Source organism: Malania oleifera, chromosome 7, assembly GCF_029873635.1.
Source record: "Malania oleifera isolate guangnan ecotype guangnan chromosome 7, ASM2987363v1, whole genome shotgun sequence".
Classification (NCBI taxonomy): domain Eukaryota; kingdom Viridiplantae; phylum Streptophyta; class Magnoliopsida; order Santalales; family Ximeniaceae; genus Malania; species Malania oleifera.
Genome location: NC_080423.1, coordinates 24976133 through 24989874, shown reverse-complemented (window position 1 = coordinate 24989874; position 13742 = coordinate 24976133). Strand labels below are relative to the sequence as shown.

The 13742-nt window shown below is 35.3% G+C and overlaps 2 protein-coding genes across 3 annotated transcripts in view; one reads left to right on the top strand and one right to left on the bottom strand.

Annotated features, from left to right (window-relative positions):
• Positions 1 to 2125: 2125 nt before the first annotated feature.
• On the top strand, positions 2126 to 3491 carry LOC131159889 (geranylgeranyl pyrophosphate synthase 7, chloroplastic-like). Its single transcript, XM_058115103.1, has one exon. It carries the CDS (start codon positions 2197 to 2199, stop codon positions 3301 to 3303), a length of 1107 nt encoding a protein of 368 aa, XP_057971086.1. The 5' UTR covers positions 2126 to 2196; the 3' UTR covers positions 3304 to 3491.
• Positions 3492 to 5264: 1773 nt separating this feature from the next.
• Positions 5265 to 13742, bottom strand: part of LOC131160419 (glutathione S-transferase DHAR3, chloroplastic) — a 61351-nt gene continuing 52873 nt past the window's right edge. The window contains exons 6-7 of one of the 2 annotated variants that reach the window (XM_058116087.1): positions 5534 to 5671; positions 5265 to 5447 (exon numbers count right to left, since the gene is read on the bottom strand). In XM_058116087.1, coding sequence (XP_057972070.1) covers positions 5582 to 5671 — 90 coding nt within the window. In that variant the 3' untranslated portion in view covers positions 5265 to 5447; positions 5534 to 5581. Of the gene's footprint in view, positions 5672 to 13742 lie in introns of both variants that reach the window. The other variant, XM_058116088.1, reaches the window with a different exon arrangement.

Genomic DNA, 13742 nt, shown 5'->3' with positions numbered 1-13742 from the left:
GTCACTGAGAAACGGTGTGCTGGTCCAATGATCCGGTCAGCCAGCTTTGAAGGCTAATCGACTGGGCATGTTAAGTATAAAATGGCATGGTCGACTGGGGTTTAAAAATCAGACCAAGTACTAAGGTCGGTTGGTTTGAGCTCTTATGTGTAATTAGGGCAGGTCGATTGGGGCTTTGATTTCTGGCTTAAAAAATAGGGTTGGTCTACTGGGCTTGTTTGATAAAGACGAGTCTGTTGGGCCTTTGTATTCCAGCCAAGATCGCCTGGCTGGTCAATTGGGGCGTTTATAGTATAAAAGGGCTAATCAGCCGAGGTCAATAAAAACCCTAAGTTTGACCCTATTTTTGACCTAAAAACTTTTCAATCCTAAGTGAATTAGTGTCCGATAGTTATTAGAGTCCCCATATTATAAAAAAAAAAAAAAAAAAACTTTAGGATAACAAGTGAGTACAAATGGTAGAAAGTTCAAGACATATTTTTGTATTTATTTTAAATGGAATACACCCATTTTGTGTTTATTTTTTATGGCTGATTGGTAAAAGCCGAAATTTGAAACTTGTGATGATCAGTAGAAGGCAGGAGAGTTTGATTGAAGAATTTGGGAGTATTTGGGCAGCAATCTAATCTTCAAGGCCTCCTGGTTTCCTCTTCGATCAAAATTCTTGATATTTTTAATTTCTTGGTCTCTGCGATGGATCATTTCATTCTTATCCCTTATCCTCGTCTTTACCATCCTTACCCATTAAATAAATATGTAAATAAACAGCTTCTTTTATATTTTAAACATTAAAAAATAATAAGTAAATGTGTTTTACTTTTGGAGGAAGTTCATAATTGTTTGTATTCCCAGGCAAACAGGATTTCGTTTGATATGATTTGATAAGTATCATTTTATTACATTTCTTAGTTATAATTATTTCACAAAATTATGAGAAAAATATGAAAATTAAGTACTAGTTAAATAGATTTCTAGCAACATTTTGTTGTTTACTTGGTTCTATAAACAAAAATTAACTAGTAATTAATTCATGATTTAGTCACGAGAAACTAACTATTAATTAATTATATAGTTATAAATAAGAAGGGGGTTTGGATTTCAAGTTCTATTTGATTTTCTTTTTTACTGTTTTTGTTCGTATACAGTGAAAAAACCAGTTATGACGACGTATTTGTTTACATCCTAATTTTTTTTTTATTTTTGCTATTTTGTAAGAAATTGAAAATTAGATTTTGTGGTTTGTAATTGTTTTCCCAACCTATTTTTTAGGACACTTTAATACGCATAATTAACTTTAGTGAATTTTAAAATGGAATAGTTATAGTAATTTACATCTTATTATAATATTTTTATTTTTAAAATTTTAAAATTTTAATTTAATCATATTTTTCAATTTTTATTTGATTCAAAAGGCACAAATGAATATTTGTTCAATCAAGTTTTTAATTTGCATTAGTTCTATAAATATTGACCTAGCAGGTTGTTTATTTCCAGTTTTCCAGTTTTAGTTTTTGATTTTAATTTTCATGTATGATTTTTCATTTTATAATTATTGGCAATAACATTAAATGACCCTTATTCAACAACATAATTATGAAAAAGGAAACGTAATAAATTTATAATATATTATTATACAAGTTCACGTTAATAATAACATGCTGATTCTTATAAATATACACAAGACATACATATTATAGGTGCGCGTTCATGTATCTACTTGAACGAGATGGGACAATATTAATTGCTATTAATATGGAGTTGATATTTGAGCATTAATAAGAGGATGCAGAAATTTACTTCATTACATTTTCTCTCAATATTAAATAATATTAGGATAAAAAATTTCCCCAAAATAATTTAAAATTTGAGAAAAATAAAAAATTAACGTGTAAAAATAAATTTTTGTTCATCAATTTTACTGATATTTTTTTTTTTAAATCCATTTCTTTTTAATAGATATTTTCCAATTTTAAAGGGGTCTTAAAGTGAACGTTTAATGCAGTGAGGAAAGAAGGTGTCACAGCAATTGAAATCTCAGCTTTCTTAAGACAGCCTTATTCACTTACCATATATATATAAGCATGCATGTATGTATGTATGTATGTATGTATGAATGAATGCTACATAGAATTATATATATTATGATGAGAGTCCTCAGGACAAGAGTGGGTGTTTAACTTAACAGAGCTGGCTTCAATGGCATCCCTTCCAACCATCTCTGCTGACAATATACTTCTTCCCAAACACCATTCCAATGGCGCCCTTAAATATCTTTCCAAGAAGCCGCCTGCAGCCTACAATCCCATGAAGAAAATCCAAGCTGCTCATAATACTGCACCTTCATCCTCATCTTTGCCGAACCCATCCTTCCCTCTCCACGACTCCACAAACAGCACCGCCCTCGGCCAACCGTCCTTCCACTTTGAAAGCTACATGGCCGAGAAGGCTGCGAGGGTAAACCAAGCCCTCGACAAGGCGGTGCCGCCTACCACCCAACACCCGACCAAAATCCATGAGGCAATGAGATACTCCCTCCTCGCCGGCGGCAAGCGTGTCCGCCCCATCCTGTCTATTGCTTCGTGTGAGCTGGTTGGAGGGGACGAGGCTCTTGCCATGGCCGTTGCTTGCGCCGTGGAGATGATCCACACCATGTCGCTAATCCACGACGACCTCCCCTGCATGGACAACGACGAACTCCGTCGAGGAAAGCCTGCCAACCACGTGGTGTTCGGTGAAGACATGGCAATTTTGGCTGGGGACGCCCTCCTGTCCCTCGCCTTCCAACACGTAACCACTAGCCCGGGGAATGTCTCATGGGACCGAGTGGCTCGAGCCGTCGCCGAGCTGGGCTCAGCAGTGGGCTCGGAAGGGCTGGTGGCGGGGCAGGTGGCGGACCTATGCGGGGAAGGGAAAGAAGTGAGTTTGGAGGAGTTGGAGTATATCCACCTGCACAAGACGGCAAAGCTGCTGGAGGCAGCGGCAGTATGTGGGGTGATCATGGGAGGGGGAGGTGAGGAAGAAGTTGAGAGGCTGAGGAAGTATGCAAGGTGCATAGGGCTGCTGTTTCAAGTGGTGGATGATGTATTGGACATGACGAAGTCGTCGGAGGAGTTGGGGAAGACTGCCGGGAAAGATTTGGCAAAGGACAAGGCGACGTATCCAAAGCTGATGGGGTTGGAGGGGACCAAGAAATTTGCGGGGCTGCTGGCAGCGCAGGCCATGGAAGGGCTTGCCTGTTTTGACGCTGCGAGGGCTGCTCCTCTGCATCATTTAGCAAACTACATTGCCAATCGACGGAATTAACTAGTAAAGATATTAAGTTCGTTTTTACTTGATTTGGGCACTACTGCTTTTTGAATCGTATTTGATTTGCTGTGTGTCCTAAGAAAACAAGTCATGCCATAAGTATTGTTTGTGGAAGTAATGTATATGAAGGTATGATGGGATGCTTGTGAATTTGGAATTAAAATGAAATTTTAGTTCTATGCATGAAATTCATATGCAATTAAAATGTTAGATTTTGATCTTTCTTTTAGAAGTTATGGTAAAATGATGAGTAATACAAGTAGTCAATTTCAATACTTAAGAATTTAAAAAAAATAAAATTGGATGATTAATATGAATGAGAAGTAGACAATACTGCAAGGATAGAGGGGGGAATTCAAGATCTAAATTTCAAACTTCCAAACATACATTCATTCAGAATTTTATAGGACTAAATTAAACCAAACAAAATAAGATTGGATTGACTAACATGGTTAGTTCTTGGCCTACTATTTATAAGAAACAAGATACGAACACAAGTGAAATTTTTCTCTTCTTTTTAATTCCCTTGACCTTTGTTAGTCATTAGCTAGAGAGGAATCAATCAGCTCTAATCCATGTCGGCATTGGCTAAAGAGGAATCAACCAGCTCTAATCCATGTCGGCATTGGCTAAAGAGTCTTCCTTATCTCGTACAATTTATATTTGATTTCACCATGGTTTTAAATAGCAGCCACAACCGTTATGCAACACCATTACGTAACGATTTTTTGGGTTACCGATACTGTTACACACCGCAAAATCAATGAAAAAAATAATCATGGCTGTAGTGGCCATTACGGACCGCAACCGTTACATAAAGGCTGCGACAGCTGTTACGTAACCTCTACAGGACTTTTACGCCAAAATAATTATTTTATTTTTTTACTTTTTCTTCTCACTTTTTCCGTCTTTCATAAATCATTCTCAATATATACTATGCGGTGAGAGGGCGAAAAGATTATAATGAGGATGACAATACAAAAATTAATATTTCTTTAAATACTCACAAAATTAGTTGACAATTTGAAAATGCTAACTTATTAGGAAAATATTTTATTTTGATAAAATTAGTAATGTGATATTTATCTTCTATATTTTTCAATTTCAACCCTCTTTCTTTTCTAGTTGTTTTACATTTGTATTATTCATATATCTTATGTATCTAATAGATTAATGGAGCCTATAATGTATTTTGTTTTATTAAGTAATTTAGCACACAAAAGAATTCATCATAGATAAGAACAATGAAAAGTATAAATACGCGCACACACGTATTTTTTCTTTTAATTGTGGTTTAAAATAAATGTAAACTTGTTGCCCTTACCAAATAACTTAGTTGAACTAAAGGATTCAAAATACATAAGCTCTTTCTAACAAAGGCTAAAAGGTTAAAACATGTAAGTACACTAATATGCACAAGGTTGTATGTGCTTAAAAAAAATTCACGGCCGTTACACCTACTTCTCATTATTTAACATCCGCTACTCCCGCTTCCCGTTACACCCGTTACAATTACCGTTACGTTATGCTACCCGCTACGACAATTTAAAACCATGGATTTCACCCAACATAATTCATGACAGAGTTTTTCCAAACCTAACCACTCTTAACCTGAAAACTAAACACATCTCAACTCCATGATGCTAAACATCTCCTACATAAATTTTCAAAATACCCAAGGACCAACTTCAAAATGCAATATTAACTGCATATGTAAAGTAATAACAAAAATTCCTATACCAGCTATGAGCTATCCAATTACCAAACTGAATTTTTGTAATGAAAAGGTGCCTCAATGAGGAAGCATTGCCCCATCCTTCCTTTCTGAACATTCATTTATGGCACATTTTTCCAACTCACTCCTAACTCAAAAATTGAAGACCCACACATGGGCGCCATCCAGATGAGTTGACTGGCGATGTCAATGCACATGGGCCTACGCAATTAACTCCAATTAATGAGACAGATAAAAAACTTACCATCCATACCCGTTTCAAAACAGAAGACAGACTTGGTACAAGGAGTTCTGAAAGCAGAACTTGCTTCTGGGCAAACGAGGAAGGTTTCTGGACAAAGTTTCTGGATATATGCATGATTTACAGATGTGCAGTACATTGTTCTTGTTTGGATAGTAATAAAGGCTACAATAAATGGGAAACAAGGGTAAAAATGGTTCTCAGGACTTATGCCATTTTCACATATATTTCATGAAAAGAAGGGCAGAAACCTGTTGAACTGCTTGGGAAGTGGGACGCGAGTCAAAACTGTAGACAATTTAAGCCCCCATGACTTTTGGCTGCCATCCTGCAATGACATCCTCTGGCAGAGCTCGCGTTTTAATGAAAGAATCCATGGAAAATATAATCTGTATTTGAAAAAAAAAAAATCAGAATAGTCAAAAATGAACTGAAAGTCTAGATACCAACAAGCACACTAGTTTCATCCACAATTAAGGAAATAAAACTAACTGAATTTAGATATTAGAACTTGTTTCACAGAGGCTCAAATGACACAATAAATTGACATGTTCAAAAATTCCATTCTCAGGAATGAGATGCTCATCTCATAAGAATGTTTTTTACAATATTTTTGTTTGATTTTTGTTATAAAATTTCTAGAAATCCACACAAGAGGCTCATTTGGTTGCATGGATGAATGTTGGAAATTGGAATATGAGGAGAGACTAGCTTCAGACATCCATTTGGATTTGTTTGATAATGCAACAGGGGACTTTAGAAGTTGTGTGCCATTGGTTTTAGAATGTTCAGCAGCTGAGATAAACATATTAACAATCAGTTAGTTTCTGACTAGTATTCTATCTTTGTTTTTTCTTATACATATTTCTTCTTTAGTATATGATTAGAGGAAGTGTGTTGGTGCAAAAACTACACATTTGACAGTTTTTGGCCATTTGTATTCTTAGTCTCACTCATAGTACCAGTTGATGTAAGAGGAATCGGAGCACATTTGAGCAGGTTCATACAAATGTAATGTCATCTTGTAGTTGAAATTATTCATTTATTCTCCATCATTCACTTGGTTATGCATTTATCTTCTAACATTTAAACATTTAAATGACTTAAATGGTAGATTCTTATGAAGAAAAAGGAATCTATTAGAGCACAAAAGATTGAATGCTATGTGAAATACAACACCAAACTAGGAGAGAGAAAGCTACAAGAAATAGACAAAATTATGATCTAATATTGGTGAAGAAGCAGATTCAAATGATGAGTGGCTCACTGAGAACCTTCCCCCCAAAAAATACTTCTTGGCTTGATAATTAGTCTCTCTTTGAAGTTGATGCTATTAGAGCTTTGCTAATAGTATCTAGTGAAGGAGATAATGGTCAAGAAACGCAAGCTTGTGGTAGCTCTTATTCCTTAAGTGCTTGGGTAGGTAAAATATCAATAGGTATTTTTGGAATCTACTAAATTTTCATTTTATGATCCTTCACTATAACTTCATTGAATGTGTACGCACTCAAGACAAAGGCATGAGACCAAGATTGTCCATGGTTGAGGAAGATGTTATTGAAGTGAGAGGAGGGATTTTCAAGTGAGAGGACCCTACTGTAGAAGAGTTAGATGAACATAATGACTTTGATGAAATTCCTTTCGAACTTTGATAATTTAGATTTTTAGAATCTTGGGTTGACAAGACATTATGATGCTTTGGTTTCTTCTTTTTTTTGTAATGTTTATTTAAGAGTTAACTTTGAACCATGCTAATTGGGCGAAATTTTGCAATATTATGGCTTATGCATATCTTTTGACGCACTTTAATAGTGTGAGGTAAAAATGGTCTACATGTGATCATGGTCTTAAATTTCACAACATTGTCAAAATTTCCATCGAAATTTCCAGTTTCTATCACCTTCAAAATCAAAATGGCAATCAATTTCTGTCTTGCATAATTTCCGTTGAAATCTCAACAAATCATCTGAAATGTATCAAAATCTCAAAATTTTAGGGAAACTTGTTGAAATTTTAACTATGCAATGATATTTTCTTGGAATACAAATACGAGATTTAGGAGTGAAGTGAAAATTCTCTCTTAATTTATTTTATTTATTTTTATCAAAACAAAAGATAATTACAAGTGACTTTGAAATTATATGAAAAAATAAAATTACATCAACATTTTATTTAGCCATTTATGTATAAATTATCATTATTTGTATACAAACAACAAACAAAACCAAGCCTTAGTCCCACTAAGTGGGATCGGCTATATGAATCCTTTTCCACCAATTTATGCAATCATGGACCATTTTTTTTTATAGATTCAAGGATATTAAACCTTTACTCACTATCTCCTCCCAAGTTATTTTAGGTCTAACCCTACCCCTTCTACTGCCCCCCACAGTAACTAAATCACTCTTCCTCACAGGTGCACTATAAGACCTACATTGATATGTTTAATGCACATTATCTTACAAATATGTTTGATACACATACTATGTTACAACTTTTCCACCTCATATACAACATAGATGTATTTAACTTGTAATATATTTGTCCTAGAACTTACATTATTATGTTTGCTAATCATTTCTAAAATTTCACAAAGAGTTCCATGCTTTACTATTGATTTTCGTTATTTTTTTTCAAATTGAAATCGAAATTGACATTGAAATCGAAATTTTTGTACTTTTAGAGCTTCGAAATTTGAGTCGAAATCGAAATTTAAAACCTAGCATGTGATTTAAGAATTATGCATTATTTTTTTTATTACGAATTATTATTATTTTTTTCTTATTTTTTCACTACATATAATTTTATTTTATTTATTTAGTAATTAATTAAATAAATCCAGTCCCAAAGCCTTGTCTCACCTTACACCTTTGCCTTCTAAAATACTACACTAAACCTATATAAATGTTGGTTGATTAATAAAAAATAATGAAAAATATAAAATGCCAGATATCTCATAACTGGTTATAATAACACATAGCCCCAGTGTTGCTCAAGTGGACATGGGTGGGACTATAAGAATTCTTCGTAATAGGAGGTCTTGGGTTTGTTAGAAGAGATTGTTATTTTTTGTAATTAGGTTGTGTGAGGAGGTATTTTGTCCTCAAGGCCTTTTTTTATTATTAATAATATATAAGAGGGCAAACCTAAAGTTGTACATAAGGCTCTGGGAAACTGCTGCCTCTTTTTTCTCTTGTTTTCTTCTATTTTTGTCTTCTTCTCTGCTCCATCTCTAACTTGGATTTGCCTATTGCTCACCAAGAAGTACTCAACATGTACTCTACAATTCATACTTGCTTATCCTATTGCTCATTATGTTTAATATGAATATTGTATTACAGCTATTGCACCTCATACACAACATACCTGTCACTGATATATTTAATTTACAACGTAAGTGTCACTAATATATTTACTTTATAACATATTAGTTCTAAAAGTTGACTCATTGTGTCTTAACCATTTCTAAAGTTTCATAAAGGAATTTCAAGATTTGATACTAAAAAACTGAAATCAAAATCAAAATTTCCATCAAAATTTCCATATTATTTAAACTTAAAAATTTCAGTGAAATCAAAATTTAAGACCTTGATCATAATCCTCCTAAATTTTCTTTGTAGGTTGACTTGAAAAAGCATTTGATTCTGTCAATTGGAGGTTTGACTTGCAGATTCTGGATTGTATTGGCACTCTACAGTATATCAAATGGATTGTAGAGTTTATTTTCCACTCCTTTTTATTCCTTAGCAGTTAATGGTTCAATCCATGGGTTCTTTAAGAGACTGAATGGTGTTATCCTATCAAGCATGCAGCTAACAATGGGTTTTCTCCTATCATGACAAATGCAGAAAATTATCTCTTACAAACCTTGTTTTCAAGATGATTTGCTTATCTTAGCAAATGGGGATGTGAACACTGCCAAATAAATTATGCATACTCTCTCTGCTTTTTTGTATAGTATCTATGGTTTGCGGTATATAGTCTAAATATGTCTGAACTCTTCTGTTCTGGCATCCAAGATCGTACTATTTCTTAAGTATCAAGCATCCTAGGAGTTAAAGTGGGAACACTACCTATTAAATATTTAGGTCTTCCATTGGTAACAAAGAGAATCAACAAAATGGAGCTTGTAGAAAAAATTACAGCAAGAATTCAATATTGGACTCCCAGATTTCTTTCCTATGCTGGAAGGCTGCAACTAATAAGATCTATTTTGTCCAGCATTCAGGGTTATTGGCCCTCCATTCTTTTCCTTCCAAACTGCGTGTTTTTGAAAATTGAAAGGAAATTTAAAGCTTTTCTTTGGCATGGCAATGATTGGAATACACAGTATTGTAAAGTAAGTTGGGATAAGATCTGTAAAACTCTTGAAGAAAAGGGTCTGAACCTTAAATCCTTGACTGATTGGAGAAATGTCACTGCTCTCAAATTACTTTGGTTCATATGCCCCCATAAAAATTTCCTGTGGCCTACATGGATCAATTCTTATAAACTAAAAGGCAGCAGCATATGGCAAATAAAATCTACAACAAATAGTACTTGGAAATGGAGGAAATTTCTAAATATAAGAGAGAAGGCTTATTAATATATCAAGATGAAAGTCGGTAATGGAAAATCTTGTTCTTTTTCTATCATAATTGGCTGAATAGATGTCCTCTGAATTCTGACTTGATTACTCAACCTCATAATGAGTTGGGATTATCTCTGAAAGGTGTGGTTGATTTCTGGATCAGAGATAGATGGAACTGGTCTCAAAGGCTCTCTAATGCAGCAAGCCAGTTAAAATCACATACATGCTCCTCTTTAAGAACAGGTGACAATGACTATGCTGTTTGGATGCCTAATTCTGCTGGTGTTTTCACTTTCAGTTCAACTTGGAATCAGATCAAAGAAAGAGGAGTCATAAATAATTGGAGTAAATCCATATGGTTTAAGAATAATATACCAAAACATGCTTTTAAGCATGGTTAGCAATTCTGAACAGACTTCCTACATCAGAAAAACTATATTCATGGGGAAAAGCTGAAAGGTTTTTTTGTGGTCCATGTGGACAATCCTATGAAGCAAGAGACCATATTTTCTTCAATTGTTCTAGTTCAAAAAACATATATGAGAGAGATTGTGAAGCTCTCAATAGGCCAAGAAATTTCTGCAATTGGTGAGAAACTAAATTGGATAACCTCTCTTGATAAATGCAAGGAAGGAATCATAAGTAAACTTGATGGGCTGCTGCCATTTACTATGTTTGGAAGACAAGGAATTCTATCCTCTATGCAAAAAATACTCTGAATCTTGAGGAAGTTGTTGGAAGATAATTCAAGATGTAAAACTAAGGATAGCTTAATCCTTCGCTTGCTTTGTTTCTTTGAGCTTCATATTGTAAAGTTGGTTGCCTTTATGGGAATGTTTGTATTAATTTCCTGGTGCTAATAAAAGTTTTCTCACATCTTGCTAAAAGAAAAAAAAAAAAAAAAACCATCTTGTGTAACTAAAGCAATCTTCTCAGAGCTACAATTTGGAACACTGGAACCAAGGACTAAGGACACGAGCGGCAAAGGATGGCAACTTTGCACTGCCAAGAATCTGGGACCAGACTTTCAAACTTAGGTTTCAAACCCTCTAGGACTCAAAGGACTGTCATCAACTCCTACTTCTTTAGCATCTCACGGATACTAGCTATTATTGTTGAGTTCCCCGTGAATGCGCTTCATCACTAAAAGTACTTCTTGACACTCCAGTTTCCCAATTGTAACTGATAGTACTTTGGCGAGAGATCATACATACCAGTAATGTTACCGGAATGCAAGATCTTGATATAATCCCAAATCTCCTTGCATACATCTAGGTGCATGCACATCTGTGCAACATAGGTTCCATGGAGTTCCACAATAGGGAGAGAACCAATGCATCTTCCAGAGCCTGTACTTACGTCCTTTTTTTGTCACTTTACCCAAATTGAAACAAGTGTTCAGATTTGCCTAAGCTTGTCAAATAGATCTTGGCAACCTTAGATCACTGCACATAATTCTTTCCATCCAATTTCTTGGTTGTTATTTGCAGCAGCAATGAATGGAACATAGTTCTTGGATTCATGGACTCCATCCTAGCACTCACGAATGAAACCAACAAAGAACAAGGTCGATTGGAACAATGTCAGCATGAGCTGTATGTGTGGTGTAATTATTAGATTTATTTTGTAATTAATCCTAGGAATCTAGTTAGTTGACCAATCTTGTGCACTAAATATAGGAATATTTAGTTTCCCCTATAATAGGATTGTTTCCTGCTTTATAGGATGTACTTGTATCTATATATATTGTCTCCGACTTGAACAAAAATACATAATAAGAATTATCCATAGACACCATTGTTTAACATGGTATTGGAGCAGTTCTGATCTTAAAAGAACTCTCTAACACAAATCGAATCTCGTATTCCGAAGCCCATACCTGAAAATCACCATCACAAATTTTGTTTCTTTCTTGTTCATCTGAAACTACATGCCAGATCCCAATCCCATTGTTCCAATCATACCAAACAACCCAGCACTGCCAATTATTGTCCACCAAAACTTCTATGTTCCCTACCAGCATCACACTGGATGAGACCAATTACTCATTATGGTCTCAACTCATGAAGATGCATATTGGTGCTTGCACCAAAGCTGGATATCTCACTAGAGAAGCAAAAAAAACTACACCCTGAGATCCCAATCTTGGAACATGGATTACCGAAAATCATAAAGTGAAAAGCTTGCTTATTGACTCAATGAGTCAGTCGCTGAGGCAGCGATTTATTTATCTCCCCACAGCCAAGGAGATATGGGAGGTTGTATCAAAAACCTTCTATGATTGATCAGATGAAACTTGTATCTTTGAATTGAACCAAAGATCTTTTTCTACCACACAAAATGGTCGACCATTATCAATATATTATAATGAACTTGTTGCTATTTTTCCAGAAAATTGATCACAGGACCATCTCTCAGGAAGGAACAATTGAAGGGTTGGTTCAATTGCATTCCGCGGTGGCTAGGCTTCAAGTTCATATTTTTCCGAGTGGACTTGACTCTGAATGTGATTAGATCCATGGAGAAATCTTACGAAAAGACCCAGAACTTGATTTGGAGAGCACATATGCATATGTCAGGAGAGAAAATCAACAAAGACAAACAATGGGAGGCTCTTATCCAATCTCTGAGAGCTCAGCTATGCTAGCCAACCAAACTCGGCAAGGACCATTGTTTGGCTCGTCGAAGAATCGAAACAATCAATCAACTAGAAAGTCTGGCGGCCTGGCATGTACTCATTGTGGTGAAACAAGCCATTCAAAACAATGTTATTAAAAAATCATTGGCTATCCTATGTGGTGGGACTTCACAAAGAAACCTAGAAAGAAGAGTGCAGGGAAAGCTATGGTGACATCTACGAAGGAAGACCAATCGCAGCCTACAGCAAACATTGCCCACCCAGGTATTGTTGGTAAGGCATATGTATTCTCTACAACTTCTAAGAATAGTACTTGGATTATTGATACAGGTGCATCCAATCATATGACTAGGGACTCTGATCAGTTACAATCTATTCTCCCTTCTCCTCAATATGTTATCTCCATAGCTAATGGTAGTACCTCTCCTATTACTGGAGAGGGATCTATCATCTTATCTAATACTCACATTAGATACAGTCCTTGTTGTTCCATTCCTTGAATATAATCTTTTGTCTGTTAGCCAAATTACCTCCACTACTGCTTGCACTGTAACTTTTTCGCCCTCATTTTTTGTTTTTCATGACATTCTAACTCAAAAGATTCTTGGTTATGGTGTTAGGCGGGGCAAACTCTACAACTTGAAGTTGACAGAAAATAGGGGACTGAATTTCAGTCAGGCGAATCAACCTAGTAGCGAAGACAAAGCTCGAGCAACTATATGGTTATGGCACCGAAGACTAGGGCATCTTTCTGTTGGTTATCTTAGAAAATTACATCCACATTTTTTTTCAATTCTGAATGATTTGGATTTTCATTGTGACATTTGCAAGCTAGCTAAGAGCCATCGTATTTCTTATGTACCAAGTCTGAATAAAAGTTTAGAACCTTTTATGGTTATTCACTCTGATGTTTGGGGTTCTGCAAAAATCCCTTCTATTTCTAAAGCTCGTTACTTTGTTACCTAAAATTGATAAATGCATTAGAATGACTTGGGTGTCTTTGGTTCACAAAAAGAGTGAGGTATGTATAGCATTTCAGGAATTTCATAATATGGTGAGCACTCAGTACCAGAAGCATATTTGTGTCTTGCATTCTGACAACGATACTAAGTTTGTAGATGCATACTTTGTTAAGTTTTTGAGCCAACATGGGATTTGTCATCAGACCTCTTGCACCTATACTCCACAGCAAAATGGATTGGCAGAGAGGAAGAATAGACAACTATTGGAGGTGGTTCGTGCCTCTCTCTTT